Source organism: Oreochromis aureus, linkage group 22 (genome assembly GCF_013358895.1).
Source record: "Oreochromis aureus strain Israel breed Guangdong linkage group 22, ZZ_aureus, whole genome shotgun sequence".
NCBI lineage: Eukaryota > Metazoa > Chordata > Actinopteri > Cichliformes > Cichlidae > Oreochromis > Oreochromis aureus.
The window spans coordinates 36,116,686-36,130,787 of NC_052962.1; the positions used below are offsets into that span (position 1 = coordinate 36,116,686).

At 41.1% G+C, this 14,102-nt stretch overlaps 1 gene segment (V, D, J or C); it reads right to left on the minus strand.

Annotated features, from left to right (window-relative positions):
- Positions 1 to 8,756: 8,756 nt before the first annotated feature.
- LOC116326031 lies at positions 8,757 to 9,241 on the minus strand. The segment is given in 2 exon segments: positions 8,757 to 9,079; positions 9,187 to 9,241. Coding segments are annotated over 2 exon segments (375 nt in total).
- Between the last annotated feature and the right edge of the window lie 4,861 nt (positions 9,242 to 14,102).

Consider the following 14,102-nt stretch of genomic DNA (forward strand, 5'->3'; position numbering starts at 1 on the left):
ACATAATGATGTTGTGTTGACGTGTTTGAGTATAGAGGCCCATGTTTCGTCAGAGATTGTCATGTTTAAGTCTTCTTCTCACAGTGTCCTGAGCTTGGATGAAGAGGTATGTGTCAAATTTAACATTTTATTGTAAAGCAAGGAAATCAGCCCTCTACTGGTTGGATTGAGTTGTAGGATAGTTTCTAATAGTGTAGGCTCTGGTGGAGCCTGAAGTCTGGGAACAAATAAAGTGCCTGACTTGAAAGTATCTGAAAAGGTGTGATGGTGAAAGACTATATTTATTAGCGAGTTGTTCAAATGATGTTAGTTTGTAGGCTATGAATAGGTCCTTAAAGCAAGTTATTCCACTTCTCTGCCACTCCACAGACCCACCGTCCTGGATAGAGGGTTTAAAGAGATGGTTAGATGCAATGGGGCTGAGAAGGGAGAAGTCAAAGAGTTTAAAGTATTTCCTAAACTGGCCCCATATTTTTAATGAGTGTACCACTACGGGGTTGGGGATGGAGTTGAATGAAGAGGATGAGAGTAGAGAACAAAGTGCAGCTGGTAAGGATATACTGTTGTCACTATGCAATTCCATAGTCACTCAGTCAGGACAACCACTCCGATTGTGGTGAAAATACCAGAACACCGAACATCGTATGTTAGCAGCCCAGTAATGAAAACTAACGTTGGGAAGTGCAAACCCACCCTCAATTTTAGATTTTTGAAGATGCATCTTATTACCTCGGCCAACGCGGATGCAGCCTGTGACACTCTCCACTCAGTGGTCAGCAGACTGCAAACACAATCTCCGAGAGCCCTCCTCATAATTTCAGGGGACTTCAATCATGCCTCACTGGACTCCACACTGCCCACCTTCACCCAGTATGTGACCTGCCCAACCAGAGACAATAAAACACTGGACTTACTGTATGCCAATGCTGAAGAGGCATACAGTTCATCAACTCTCCCTCCCCTGGGCAGATCTGATCACAACCTGGTGCACCTTGTCCCTGTGTATGAGCCCTTAGTGCGCAGGGAGCCACCAGCCACCCGCACAGTGCAGAGATAGTCGGAGGAGAGCGAGGAGGCTCTTAAGGATTGTTTTGAGTCGACTGTGTGGGAGGTGATCTGTGACGACCACGGAGAGGACATCGACAGCCTTACTACATGCATTACGGACTATATTAATTTCTGTGTGGATAACACCGTACCTACCAGGACTGTACGGTGTTTCTCCAACAACAAACCTTGGATTACCCCAGAAATTAAAGCTGTCCTCAAGAAGAAGAGGAGGGCCTTCAAATCCAGAGACAAAGAGGAGTTGAAAAGGGTGCAGAGAGAGCTGAGGGGACTGATAAGGAATGGGAAGGATAGCTACAAGCAGAAGATGGAGAACCAGCTTCAGCAAAATAACGTTGGTGAAGTCTGGAGAGGCCTCAGAACCATCTCAGGCCACAAACATCAGAACTCTCTGCCTAGGAGGGATGTGAGGTGGGCAAAGGAACTGAATCATTTCTTCAACAGATTTGATTCAGCCATGAGGCAGTCTCCAACATCGGCTGCAGACTCACCCACCCCCACTGCTGCTGTTCCACCTCTGACACCTCAGACACTTCACACCTCCTCTATAGGGCTTTGGAGCGTGATGTCACAGGGGTGGGCGTGGAAAGGATTTTGGCCCGATCCGCCATTTTCGGGGTCTAGCAAGTGAAAAGGGAGCGAAGGCACACACAACAGCCATGGTTCGTATTTGCTGTGTGGTCCGCTGCAATGTTCGATCGCACGACCGGCAAGAGAATAAGCTTGAAAAGGGTTTGTCTTTTCATTCTTTCCCAACCTGGAAGCAACATGAGGCAGCTCGTGTATCGATGTTACCAAACGAAGGCGTCTAGCCTGGATAGCAGCTGTGAGACGAGCTGATATCCAGTTCTCTTCCATCTCCAAATATCTGTTGGTGCTCCAGACATTTTCATTCCGGTAAGTTCTAAATATGTTCATATCACTCTTTATAGCCTATTAGTTTTATTTTCGATGCGCTTTGAGGTCATAGCAAATTAGTACAAACATCCTACTGAGTGATTTTGCAGAACTACCTTCTATTTATAGAGTTGCTAATTATTTGGCATTATTGCAGCAAACCAGCCTATGAAATGGATGAAACACATCGTGACTGGGTGCCAGCGCTACATAACGGACCTGCTTCAAACATACCACCATGCCAATCAGATTACTTCTTCCATGTGAGGGTGAAGAGGTGACCCTTCTGGATAAGATGGTGAAGGTTTGCTGCGTTTGTTGAACAGTGTTGTAGTAAAACCAGGGAAAATGAAACTTGCTCCTGTTAAATATTCTTAAGTCTTTTGCTGTATAAATAGTGGTATTTATTTTCAAAAGATACAGTAAATAATGTTAGTAGTGTGTGATATCATGTAAACACTGTCATGATTTTATGTAAACATTTTGTCTTTTATAAACTATAAATGACATGGATTCTACATTGTAACTGTTGTGATGTTCTATAAAGTGGTTTTAATAATAAAAAAGAGGCAAAAATTAGTTTGTTTCTTTATTCAATTTTTGAACGGTGGTACTCAGTCAGTACATATTCAGTAAATGCAAATTATTTACATGGCAGTGCACTTCAGGTATAAATCTAGACCCCTAGATAAAACATTATGGCATTATAGCAGTGACAACTCCTCCACAGTAGCAGGTGGGATTTTTCTTTTTTGAGGACGGCTCCTTTTACCTTTCAATACGGATGGTCTGTTTATGTTTTGATCAAGAGCCTTTTTTTGGGCAGGTGAAGAGGAGAAGTCTATCTTATGGCCAACCTCTGGCTGTATCTTGGTCACATTACCCAGCAAAACCCAGTATGCAGGTTCATCTGTAACAGGCCTTGTGCCACGGATCAACACTGTTGCTTCTAGATTAAACAGAAGAGCAGCGACATGGGTGCAGGTCTCCACGACTCCGGCCATACAGGTGCAGTGGGCGGCTTCAACCTTCCCTGTGATGCTCACAGTGACCCATGGCTGCAATGCTGTTCATTCAGTCTTTGAGAGTGCAGCACCTGAAACACACACAGACAAAGTTCAATTAAAGACAAGAACTATGAGCCAAGGCCGACATAAATGTGTTTTATCTACTTTATCATAAATGTAACAAAGTGTTTAGAAAGTTAGCACATACATGTAATTTTTCATTTCTTTATGTGTCCATCTATAGAACGCTGCATGTTATATTCTAAATCTGCCTGTTCTCTGTCAGAAACCTGCCTGCAGAAAATGAACCTAAAGTATGTAATGCAAGGATGTCATCACTTTCAAGATGGAGAAAGCATAAAGTGACAATTATGAATCACTTAATATGATAAGGAGATTCTGCAGGTCATTAATCAATGTATAAAATTAAAATAAAATGTATTTTTAGTGACACAAGATACAAATATTGAAGCAAGATCTATAATTAGAATTATTTATAATAAATATGAATAAATCAGTGCAATTTCTTTAACCATAAAGAATAACTAAATCCTTCAGGAGAATGTCACATCAATGCACTGAACTCACTATGTTATCCCTCTAACAGCCTCCACATGTTCTCACTGTAATTTCCCCCTCATGAATGAATTTATGCTGCACTAATCTGAATGTTTGCAGGGAAATCAAACGCATTTCACACGCAGTACTCGAGCTGACTTACCTTTGTTTGAATGACAACTTGTACGCGCTGACTCCACAGATAAAGTACGAAAATATGTCAGGCTATAGCGGTTGCTCTTCAGGGTTTCTACTCCACGGCAGTGTTTCATACGGGTCCACATTTCCAATGCACGCAATTTTCTGCAAGTACCGCTGCTTCGCCTCTGGACGCAATCGGTCTCTATACCGTCCGTTTTCTTTGGAGCTGCTTTTAAGCATGATTCTTGTCGTTGTCGTTCCAACACTGTGTCTCTTGATTCGTAGACCCCGAAAATGGCGCCGCGCTCCGCGGCGTGACGTCAACTCCAAAGCCCTATTCACCCTGCTCACTCCTCCCCACCCCCAACAACAGCATCCAATACACACTCAACACAAGGCTCCAGCCTGTCTCTCTCAACCACCCAGGTTAGGAGGGAACTGAGGAGGATTAAAGCCAAGAAGGCAGCGGGTCCAGATGGCATCAGCTCGAGGGTCGTCAGGTCCTGCGCGGACCAACTGTGTGGTGTGATGGAGCACCTCTTCAACCTGAGCCTGAGGCTGGGAAGAGTCCCACAGCTCTGGAAAACCTCCTGTGTTGTACCAGTGCCAAAGACTTCACGCCCCAAGGACCTCAACAGCTACAGGCCGGTGGCTCTGACATCCCACCTGATGAAGACCCTGGAGCGGTTGGTCCTGGCTCAGCTTCGGCGCCTTGTGAGCTCATCACTGGACCCACTTCAGTTTGCCTACCAGCCTGGCATTGGAGGGGATGATGCCGTCATTCACCTCCTACATCGTTCCCTCTCTCACCTGGAAACCGCTGGGAGCACTGTGAGAATCACGTTCTTTGATTTCTCCAGTGCCTTCAACACTATTCTTTATTCTATTCTATTCTGAAGGACAAGCTGGAGAACTCAGGAGTGGACCATCACCTCACTACCTGTGTTCTGGACTACCTCACCGACCGACCACAGTATGTGAGGACTCAGGGCTGTGTGCCGGACAGGGTGGTCTGCAGTATGGGGGCCCTACAGGGAACGGTTCTGGCTCCGTTCCTCTTCACCATCTACACTGCAGACTTCTCCCACAACTCCACCCAGTGCTTCCTGCAGAAGTTCTCTGATGACTCTGCAATAGTCGGCCTCATCACTGATGGGGACGACAAGGAGTACAGAGGACTGACTCAGGACTTTGTGGACTGGTGCCAGCTGAACTACCTCCAGATCAACACCAGTAAAACCAAGGAGCTGGTGGTAGACTTCCGCAGGCACAAACATCCTCCACGGCAACCACTGAACATCCAAGGTATGGACATCGAGGCTGTGGACAGCTACAGGTACCTTGGTGTTCATCTGAACAGCAAACTGGACTCGACTCATAACTCAGACGCCCTCTACAGGAAAGGGCAGAGCAGGCTGTACCTGCTGCAGAGACTCAGGTCGTTTGGAGTGGAGGGCCCACTCCTGAAGACCTTCTATGACTCTGTGGTGGCCTCAGCCATCTTTTATGGTGTGGTCTGCTGGGGCAGCAGCATCTCTGCTGGGGACAGGAAGAGACTGAACAGGCTGATCTGCAGGGCCAGCTCTGTTCTAGGATGCCCTCTGGACCCAGTGGAGGTGGTGAGTGACAGGAGAATGGTGGCTAAGCTGTCATCCCTGTTGGACAACATCTCCCACCCCATGCAAGAGACTCTGACAGCACTGAGCAGCTCCTTCAGTGGGAGACTGCGGCACCCACGGTGTGGGACGGAGAGACTTCGCAGGTCTTTCCTCCCCACTGCTGTCAGACTCCACAACAAAGACTTTAACTGATCAATCACACACATCCACAAATGTGCAATAACACTAATGTGCATAACCTTTTCTGGCATCGTTGTATTTTTACTGAGTTGTATATAGCATTTGTATTCTATTTTTATCTTATTGTATATTTTATTCTATTTTACTCTACTGTGTTTATAGTATTTTATTTTATTCTGTAACAGTTGTGTACTGTATTTATTCTTATTTTATTTTATTCTAATTTTTGCTTCATAACTTTTGCACTGTCCACTTCCTGCTGTGACAAAACAAATTTCCCACGTGTGGGACTAATAAAGGTTATCTTATCTTATCTTATCTTATCTTATCTTATTAATCCTTGGGCGTTTACCCTGCCATACGTAAGATGAAATGACAGAATCCAGCTCACTGAAAAAAGTGTTGGTAATGAAAATGGGTAAGGCCTGGAAAAGGTATAAAAATTTGGGTAGAATGGTCATTTTAATTGAATTGATACGTCCTAAATTTACTTTATTTACAAGTATACTTTTTGATTAGATTAACCAACAAGCTCAAGGATTTAGATGAGAGATAAATATAAAGTGGACTAATTCATCTAATTGTATTTTAATGTGATTGATCTTTGACCTTTGAATTTATGCATTTATTTTAAGCAATGTCAAACCTGATGTCAGTGTTTGTGTTTTTATCTTTAGTACTGAAACCTTCTGTTGCCATGGTTCAGCAGTGATGCCTGTCTGTTGCCATAGTTACTGAGCTCAGAGTGGGAAATGAAAGATCAGCAGAGTTGAAACTTCTTCTACTGAAATCCACAGCTGGCAGTCCTTCTCTGAGCAGTGGTTGGAGCTGCAGCAGGTGAAGGTCATGCTCATGTCTGACCAACAAGGTCATCTCCTCAGACTGGAGTCTGTCCTGGAAGATCATCGTAGCATCGATGCTAACTTCTAAAGTGTTTCTGTTTGAGTGCAGCTTGTTGAGTATTGCAGCATCGACAGCGATCAACTTGAAGGAAAATGATGACGGAGGAAAAAATATCTTTAACATTTTGGGAATATTATTCCACGTTAACACCCACCAAAACCTTTCCTCGTGGATGCCATTTTTGTTGTGGTACAGTGTCTCTCTGTCAGGGACAGGATTACGAATAGGGCTGGGTATCGTCACTGATTTCTAGAATCGATTCAATTCCGATTCACAAGGTCCCGAATCGATTCGATCCACGATTCGATTTAATTCGATTGATTCAATTCGATTTGAATCTGGGAACTTTTGACAGTCAAAAATATTATAATTCAGATCAGTACATTTACATATTGTTGTATCAATAAAATGGAAGCTGACACACGCAAGACTTTATGAAAGGTGTGAGCGTCACAGCAAAGTGTCAAAGTAGCTAAAGATAAAACACAGAAAAACATGAAGGTGATTTTCCTGGCTTGGGATTTTATAAAAATATTCTGCAGTACATCAAAACGAAAGAAACTCATTAATCAACATATGGACATTACCTCTGACATTACAGCGGTTTAATTAGAGACACGGCTGAGCGTTTTGCATTTTGCATAATTTTAAAAAGTTTAAATTTGTTCAGTATTGAACGGCAGAAATGAGGTTTTTTTTTTTTTTGGAAGAATGTAAAAGGAAGAAAAAAACAGCGGCCGACAGCGCTGTAAACAACGGTAGACTTGTGCGTAACAAGCAAGCGAATAATGCAGAAAACGCTTTTTAGACGGGAAACTGAGAGAGACAGAGAGAGGTGGAAGCAAAACAGTAAAAGTCAGAGTGACGATGTTTATGTGAAGCGTAGTTTGGATCTTCTTTTGCTGCTGGTTCGGTCAATATTGTTTGGAGCGAGATCAAACTAACAGCTTTAGAATCAGCGCAAAAACGGCGTGAACACAAAGCGCGGAGCCGCCGACAGATCAGAATCAGCCAGCTGTCAGCTTTCAGCCCGACCGTGTCCGTGCCGTCAGGTGAGAAAGGCGACATCTCACTGATTCTGATCCACGCTGTGTGTTTACGTCTTTGTGCAGAATCCGTGTTCCTGCTCTCATTTACTGTCTTAGCTGTTTGGTGGTTGTTGAAATTTTTTGAGATTTCACTAGAGATTCTGGCATTTCGGGTAAAAAAAATTTATATTAATAAAATCGATTCTGGATTTTAATGAATCGATTTTACGTTTTCCAAGCCAGAATCGATTTTAATCGATAAATCGATTATAAAAACCCACCCCTAATTACGAAGCATACGTGACCTTACAGTGAAAACAGTGCCCCCTTGTGGTGACAACTAAAATATTGCCTCTCTGTTAGACAATAGTAACCATAATGGAGTTGAACACATTCTACAATATGAGTACACACAATGTATATCTTGTATGTATAGCTATTGGTCAGTTCTGGATGGTGAGGGTAAAGTCAGTCAGAAGCTGATCAGAAGCTCCAGACTGTTGGTTTGTAACATGAAGAGATTCATAGTTTCTCTGGGTTTCTGAAGGTAATTACTATGTGTGTTTCGATATTGAACATATACATTGTGTAATAACTGTTGTTATAACATGTTGTGGAGTAAAAAAATAGTAAAAAAATAAATAAATAAAACTTCCAGTTTAACCCTGTCTGGTCCAAGTCATCACTGAAGAATACAGCAAACCCTAACTGTTCATCTGGACTGTATCACTTTATCAGAATCTGTGTTTTTTAGCAGTCAGTGAACAAAACGAAAGAACACAAATGACAAACAACAAAATATAATCCTGAGACCACCAAAAGTAACACCTTCAACTCATCTATAAATCATTTCCATAAAAGTTATGAATGGAATTGGTGGAAATGTTTAGCCTATCAGGAATAAGTCTGCAGTATTGTGGGAAAAACTCTGAACAACCTATCAACAGGCCTGATATCCCATACTTCAAGTTTATTCCCAACAGGACACTCCAGGGGACACAGTCAAATATCTGCAAGTCCACTGAACTGAACTGCTGGGCAAACTCTCCATTCACCCTCGAGTGTCTTCAAAACTTTAAAGAGCTGATCCTGTGATCCACAAACAGGACAACAGGACATATATTAAGAAAGGAGAAATATGACTGATTGTAAGAAATTCTATTAATGAAGTCAAACTTACTAATGAAAAGATGTTAGTAGTTTAATTTAAATGCAGTGTGTGTGTGTGTGTGTGTGTGTGTGTGTGTGTGTGTGTCCTCAGTGAACTGTGTCAGTCTCTGCAGTATCTTCCAGCTGCAGCAGTCAGTTCAGTTTCTGTTCAGTCTGACTGAGGGAGGTTTTTGTACGACTGTTTTTCACTGTGTGAACACATACTGATAGTTAATCTCATGATAACTCTGACAGTAATAAACTGCTGCATCTTCAGCCTGGACTCCACTGATGGTCAGAGTGAAGTCAGAGTCTGATCCACTGCCTGTAAAACGAGCTGGAATCCCTGAATATCGAGTGCTAGACCAGTAAATGAGAAGTTTATGAACTCCTCCATCTTTCTGTTGGTACCAGGCTAAATAGCTTCCACCATATACCCTCTGACTGGTCGTACACTTGATGTTCACAGTTCCTCCCACAGCAGAGCTCACTGCTCCAGGCTGAGTCACTGTGATCTGTCCTCTGGACTCTGAGGATACAGAGACAAAAACATAAAGCAGCTTCATGGTTTTGTGGGCTTCATTTCAGAGGGACAGATGTTGATAGAGGAGAGGAGTTTGATTCTCTGGACTTTACCTGTGAAGCAGCAGCAGAGGAGAGTCCAGATGAGGACGCAGATCAAAGTCATGTTTTTGATGAGGAGGATTTCTGTGGCTTCTGTTGTGATGAAGGACAGCTGTCAGTCATCCAGTGTTCAACTCTCAGGACTATAAACTCTCCCAGAGCACTGGAGCATGGTGCTGCTGATGCAAAGTGCCTCTCTATGGAAATGCTCTGACTTTAGCTGTATATCAATGGATGAAATTGTATTATTGGAATTTATGCTGTGTACATTGATTATATGCAACATTTGACTGCTCTTGTTTATCTCATGTTCTCATAGAAATCCCTTATTTGTATAATCTCCCTGTCTAAATAACATAGAATTCATATAGTAATTATATTTAATAATTTATTTGAAATGTGTTGATTCCAACTTTTTTTCCTTGTGACAAATATCTTAAACCAATAACAGTGGAATAATATTTAGAACAAGAAATCACTTACCTCAACAAACATGTTTTTATATCATCTGATAAAATTGATATGAAGAGTGAATTATTATTTTGATCTTAATTGTTTTTATATGTTTCACTGTGGTTGTTTAAGGCTTTGAACTGGTGTTCAGAAATTATTTACTTTTACAGTAAAAACAATATTTTAAAATCTATTGCAGTTTTTAAAAAGTAATTTAACACAAAGAAATATCTTGTTTTAGAGTAAACTTTTAATATTTATGGTCTTTCTTTCTCCTCATATCAGAAAGGATGAGATCAGTTGTGCTGGAATTGATTTTTTAATCTTTATCTCTTTCCAACTAGAAATGGACTTTCATCATTTCTAGAATGTATTTTAGTGCAATATAAGTTTGAGTTTTTCCTTTATATTTCTTATAGATTTGTGGCTTTTCAGTTGAGGGTAATATTGTAATTAAGATTAAGAGGAGTGTTTTTACACTTGATGACAGAAATACGGCAGTGTAAGATCTATTAGTTTTTGATAATGTACATTGTCTATGTACATTTTCACATTTTTTTACACTACAGACAGTATACAGGATGCATTGTGGTTGACTAGGTGAGCGGGTTGTTGAGTTGTCAATTATTTTTCTGTGTAGTTTGTTTTTCATTTCTATTTTTTGTGGCTTGTGTGCATTTTTTCAGTATATTTTATTTATTTATTTGTTTATTTATTTATTCTTTATCTAGAGTCATTTGTTTCCAGGAAACATGCATTTCACTTATATATTGTTTGGCTAATATGGGATCTGATTTTTGATTGTTTGACTGTTGTTACTGGTCATGTGACCATTCACAGGTGATTTAAGAAGGCACTGCTTGGTGTTTCATTGTGTGATGAAGAGCATGTGTGCTTGAAACATCACTAGATGTGATAAATAATGAAACTGGAGTTCTGCAGTGTGTGAATCCTGTAATTGTTTTTCTTTGTCTCGTGTTTCTGGCTCTAAACCTTCCCCACAGGATGAGGAGGATGTGCATAGATTCCTTTTTGTTCTCTGTTGGTTTTTCTGCTTTTATATTACAGAGGATGAGATCAGCTTTGCTGGAAATTGTATCACAAAGTTATTTCTTTCTATGTCTATAATATTTAAACAGCTTATGGCGTACATTGGATACTGTCACAGTCCAGGTTAGCGACTGGAAAATTCCACTGAGTCCATGTTATCAACCCTGCCAGACCTACTTGGATGAGGGTGTCTAGTGATAATGGCCAAAAAACCCGATGAATCCAAGGTCCACTACTGATGATGTGTCCCAAACTGGTAAAGTGTCTGGGCTGCCTTTTCTCATAACAGCCGTCCCTCAAGATTTTCTCCATTTAAAGCAATGCATTATCAGGGACTGTAACATCTAGTCCTTTTTACTGAATCTCCTGTTCCTCCCCTGGGGCGGAGCTGTCATGACCGCATCATACAGTCTACCACTGGGACTTTAAATGTATTTGTAAAATTTAAAGCCATTGAAGCAACATTAAGAATACAGATTATGTATATTTTTTTTAATTTTTGTTAAATTTCTTATTTGTTTTTCACTGGCAGGAGAAAGCACTCCCTGGAGAACAGAAACAACATCCAAGGCCTCCCTGAGTTTGAAGCTCAGATGTAACCAGGCGTGGCAAAAGTACGTAGAAGAACAGGCGCTACTGTTAAAAAAATATGTCAGTAAAAGTTGAAGGAAAATATCTCTATTTTCTGTTCCATACATTGTGGAGGGTGCTTTGTCTCTAACCAGGAAAATGTGTGCAGTCAAGAGTTAAAGTGGATTCAGCAGGTGGGGAAACACTAAAATTGGTTGTAATGGCTCAGTGTGGGGGAAAAACAAGGTGCAATAATTTTTACTGAGAGCTCAAGTAGATTTTCTTAGTGTGCAGGCTGTGATCAGCTGACCTGCTGCGCTTTGAATTCAGCTGTGTACATCCACAAACAGATGCCAGCAGATGTTTCAGGAGTTGTCCGGGCTGATTTCCATCCTCTACACTGACAGGACACTGTTTATGATGTCTGTTTTCTAGATTGTGTGAATGTGGAATTCAGTGAATGGATCTCAGCATCATCACCTAAAATTCAGGCGAATCTCTGCTACACTTGATGTAACCTGACTGTCACAATAAAACCACAGCCACTGTGAACCACACTGTAAAAAAAAATAAAATAAAAAAACAGTAATATTCCAGCAGCTGCGGCGCCAAAATAATACCAGAAAATACCAGAAAATAACTTTCTCATAAAAATACGGTTATTTTCAGTAATAACAATACAATTTGCTGCCCTAATTGTACATGGGATTTTGCCTTTTTCAAGTGCTTTTAAAAATTAAATTAGGACAGCCAAACCCATCTGTTCTCTGATTGGATTGTTACATTTGTGATTGACATGACATTGACCAATCAGATGAAAGGAAGAAAAATAGGGTCAAAATTCATAATTGTAACTTGCAGAGTTTCACATGTTTTTGGTTTTTTTTTTTTTGTTTTTTTGGCTAAGTCCACACACAAATCTTGTTTTACACACACACACAAATTCTTTTTAACACATACGAATCTTGATTTACAAGTACTATAATATGAATAAATGTAATATTTATGACCACAATTTGAGCCCATAGACTCTGTCCCCTCAGACTGGACTCTGTCCTGGAAGGTGGATGGAAGAAGCAGCAGTGACGTGGAGGAGAGCAGGCGCCCCGGGGCGCTGCAGAATGACGGCCACTACAGCTGGAGCAGCACCGTGAAGCTCTCTACATACCAGTGGATGAAGGTGGGCTCTGTGACCTGTGAGGCCACCCAGGGCTCCCAGATTTTGGTCTCAAAGATACTGAGCAGAGATCAGTGTTCACATTTGTGACCTGACTCACTGAGACTCTGCTGCTGCCCTCAGTCTGTTCTCTCTCTGTCTCTGTTTCACTGATTTCAATTCTCATGTTTTACTGCTTGTAGTATTGCTAATGATTTTAAAAAAAATAACAACAAAATTTCTTCAAATGGTGATTTTCATGTGTTTCAATTTAACTGTTGTTTTGTCTGATAACCATCCTGAGGTTTCAGTAAGGATGTTTCCACAGATCAGCACATCTGTCTCTGACACACATTTATGACACTCACATGTGCTGATTCGCTTTACATCAAATTCTTGAATGTAGTTATTTATAAAAACTGACGAATAACAGAGAAAAATGAATTGCATCAACCAGAGCAGTGGTTGGAGCTGCAGCAGGTGAAGGTCATGCTCGTGTCTGACCAACAAGGTCTTCTCCTCAGACTGGAGTCTGTCCTGGAAGATAATGGTAGCATCAATGCTAACTTCTAAAGTGTTTCTCTTTGAGTGCAGCTGTTGGAGTGCAGCTGACTTCACTCTGACCAACAGTAGATGGTGAGAGTGAAGTCAGTCTCACACTGATTCCCACTGAAATGATCAGAAACTCCAGACTGTTGGTTTGATACATGAAGAGATTGATAGTTTCTTCGGGTTTCTGAGGGTGCATGTTTTTGTAATTACTATGTGTCTTTTCATATTCAATATATACCTTATCTAATAACTGCTGTTATAACATTTTGTGGAGTTTAAAAAAAGACTAACTTCCAGTTTAACCCTATGTGGTCTAAGTCATCATTGAAAACTAAAGCTAACCCTAACTCTTCATCTTAACCATAAAACGTGGATCTGTGATTTTTGCAGACAGAGAAGAAAAAGAATGAAAATGACTAACAAACATCAAAATATAATCCTGAGACCACCAAAAGTAACACCTTCAACTCACATCTATAAATCATTTCCATAAAAGTTATGAACAGAATTGGTGGAAATGTGCAGACTATATGAATGAGTCTGATTTATTGCAATAATGTGGGAAAGACTCTGCGGACTGAACAGCCCATCAACAGGCCTGATAGCTCATACTTCCAGCTTCTTCCCCACAGGACACTCCAGGAGACACAGTCAAATATCTGCAAGTCCACTGAACTGAACTGCTGGGCAAACTCTCCATTCACCCTCGAGTGTCTTCAAAAGTGTAAAGAGCTGATCCTGTGATCCACAAACAGGTCAAAGCACCTGTTCTTCCTCATGGATCCAAACTTTGACTAACAGGCAGCCTCTCGGTGTGAGAACCCTGCTGCAGATGTTTCTAGAGAGGCTGAAGAGTGTGACCACCTTAAAAGATCCTTTGTCTGTGTTTATTTTCATTTATATTTTATTAAAGGAGAAATATGACTGATTCTAAGAAATTCAACTAATGAAGTCAGACTTACAAATTAACAGATGTTGGTAGTTTAATTTATATGCAGTGTGTGTGTGTGTGTGTGTGTGTGTGTGTGTGTGTGTGTGTGTGTGTATACTCAGTGAACTGTATCAGTCTCTGCAGTATCTTCCAGCTGCAGCAGTCAGTTCAGTTTCTGTTCAGTCTGACTGAGGGAGGTTTTTGTACGACTGTTTT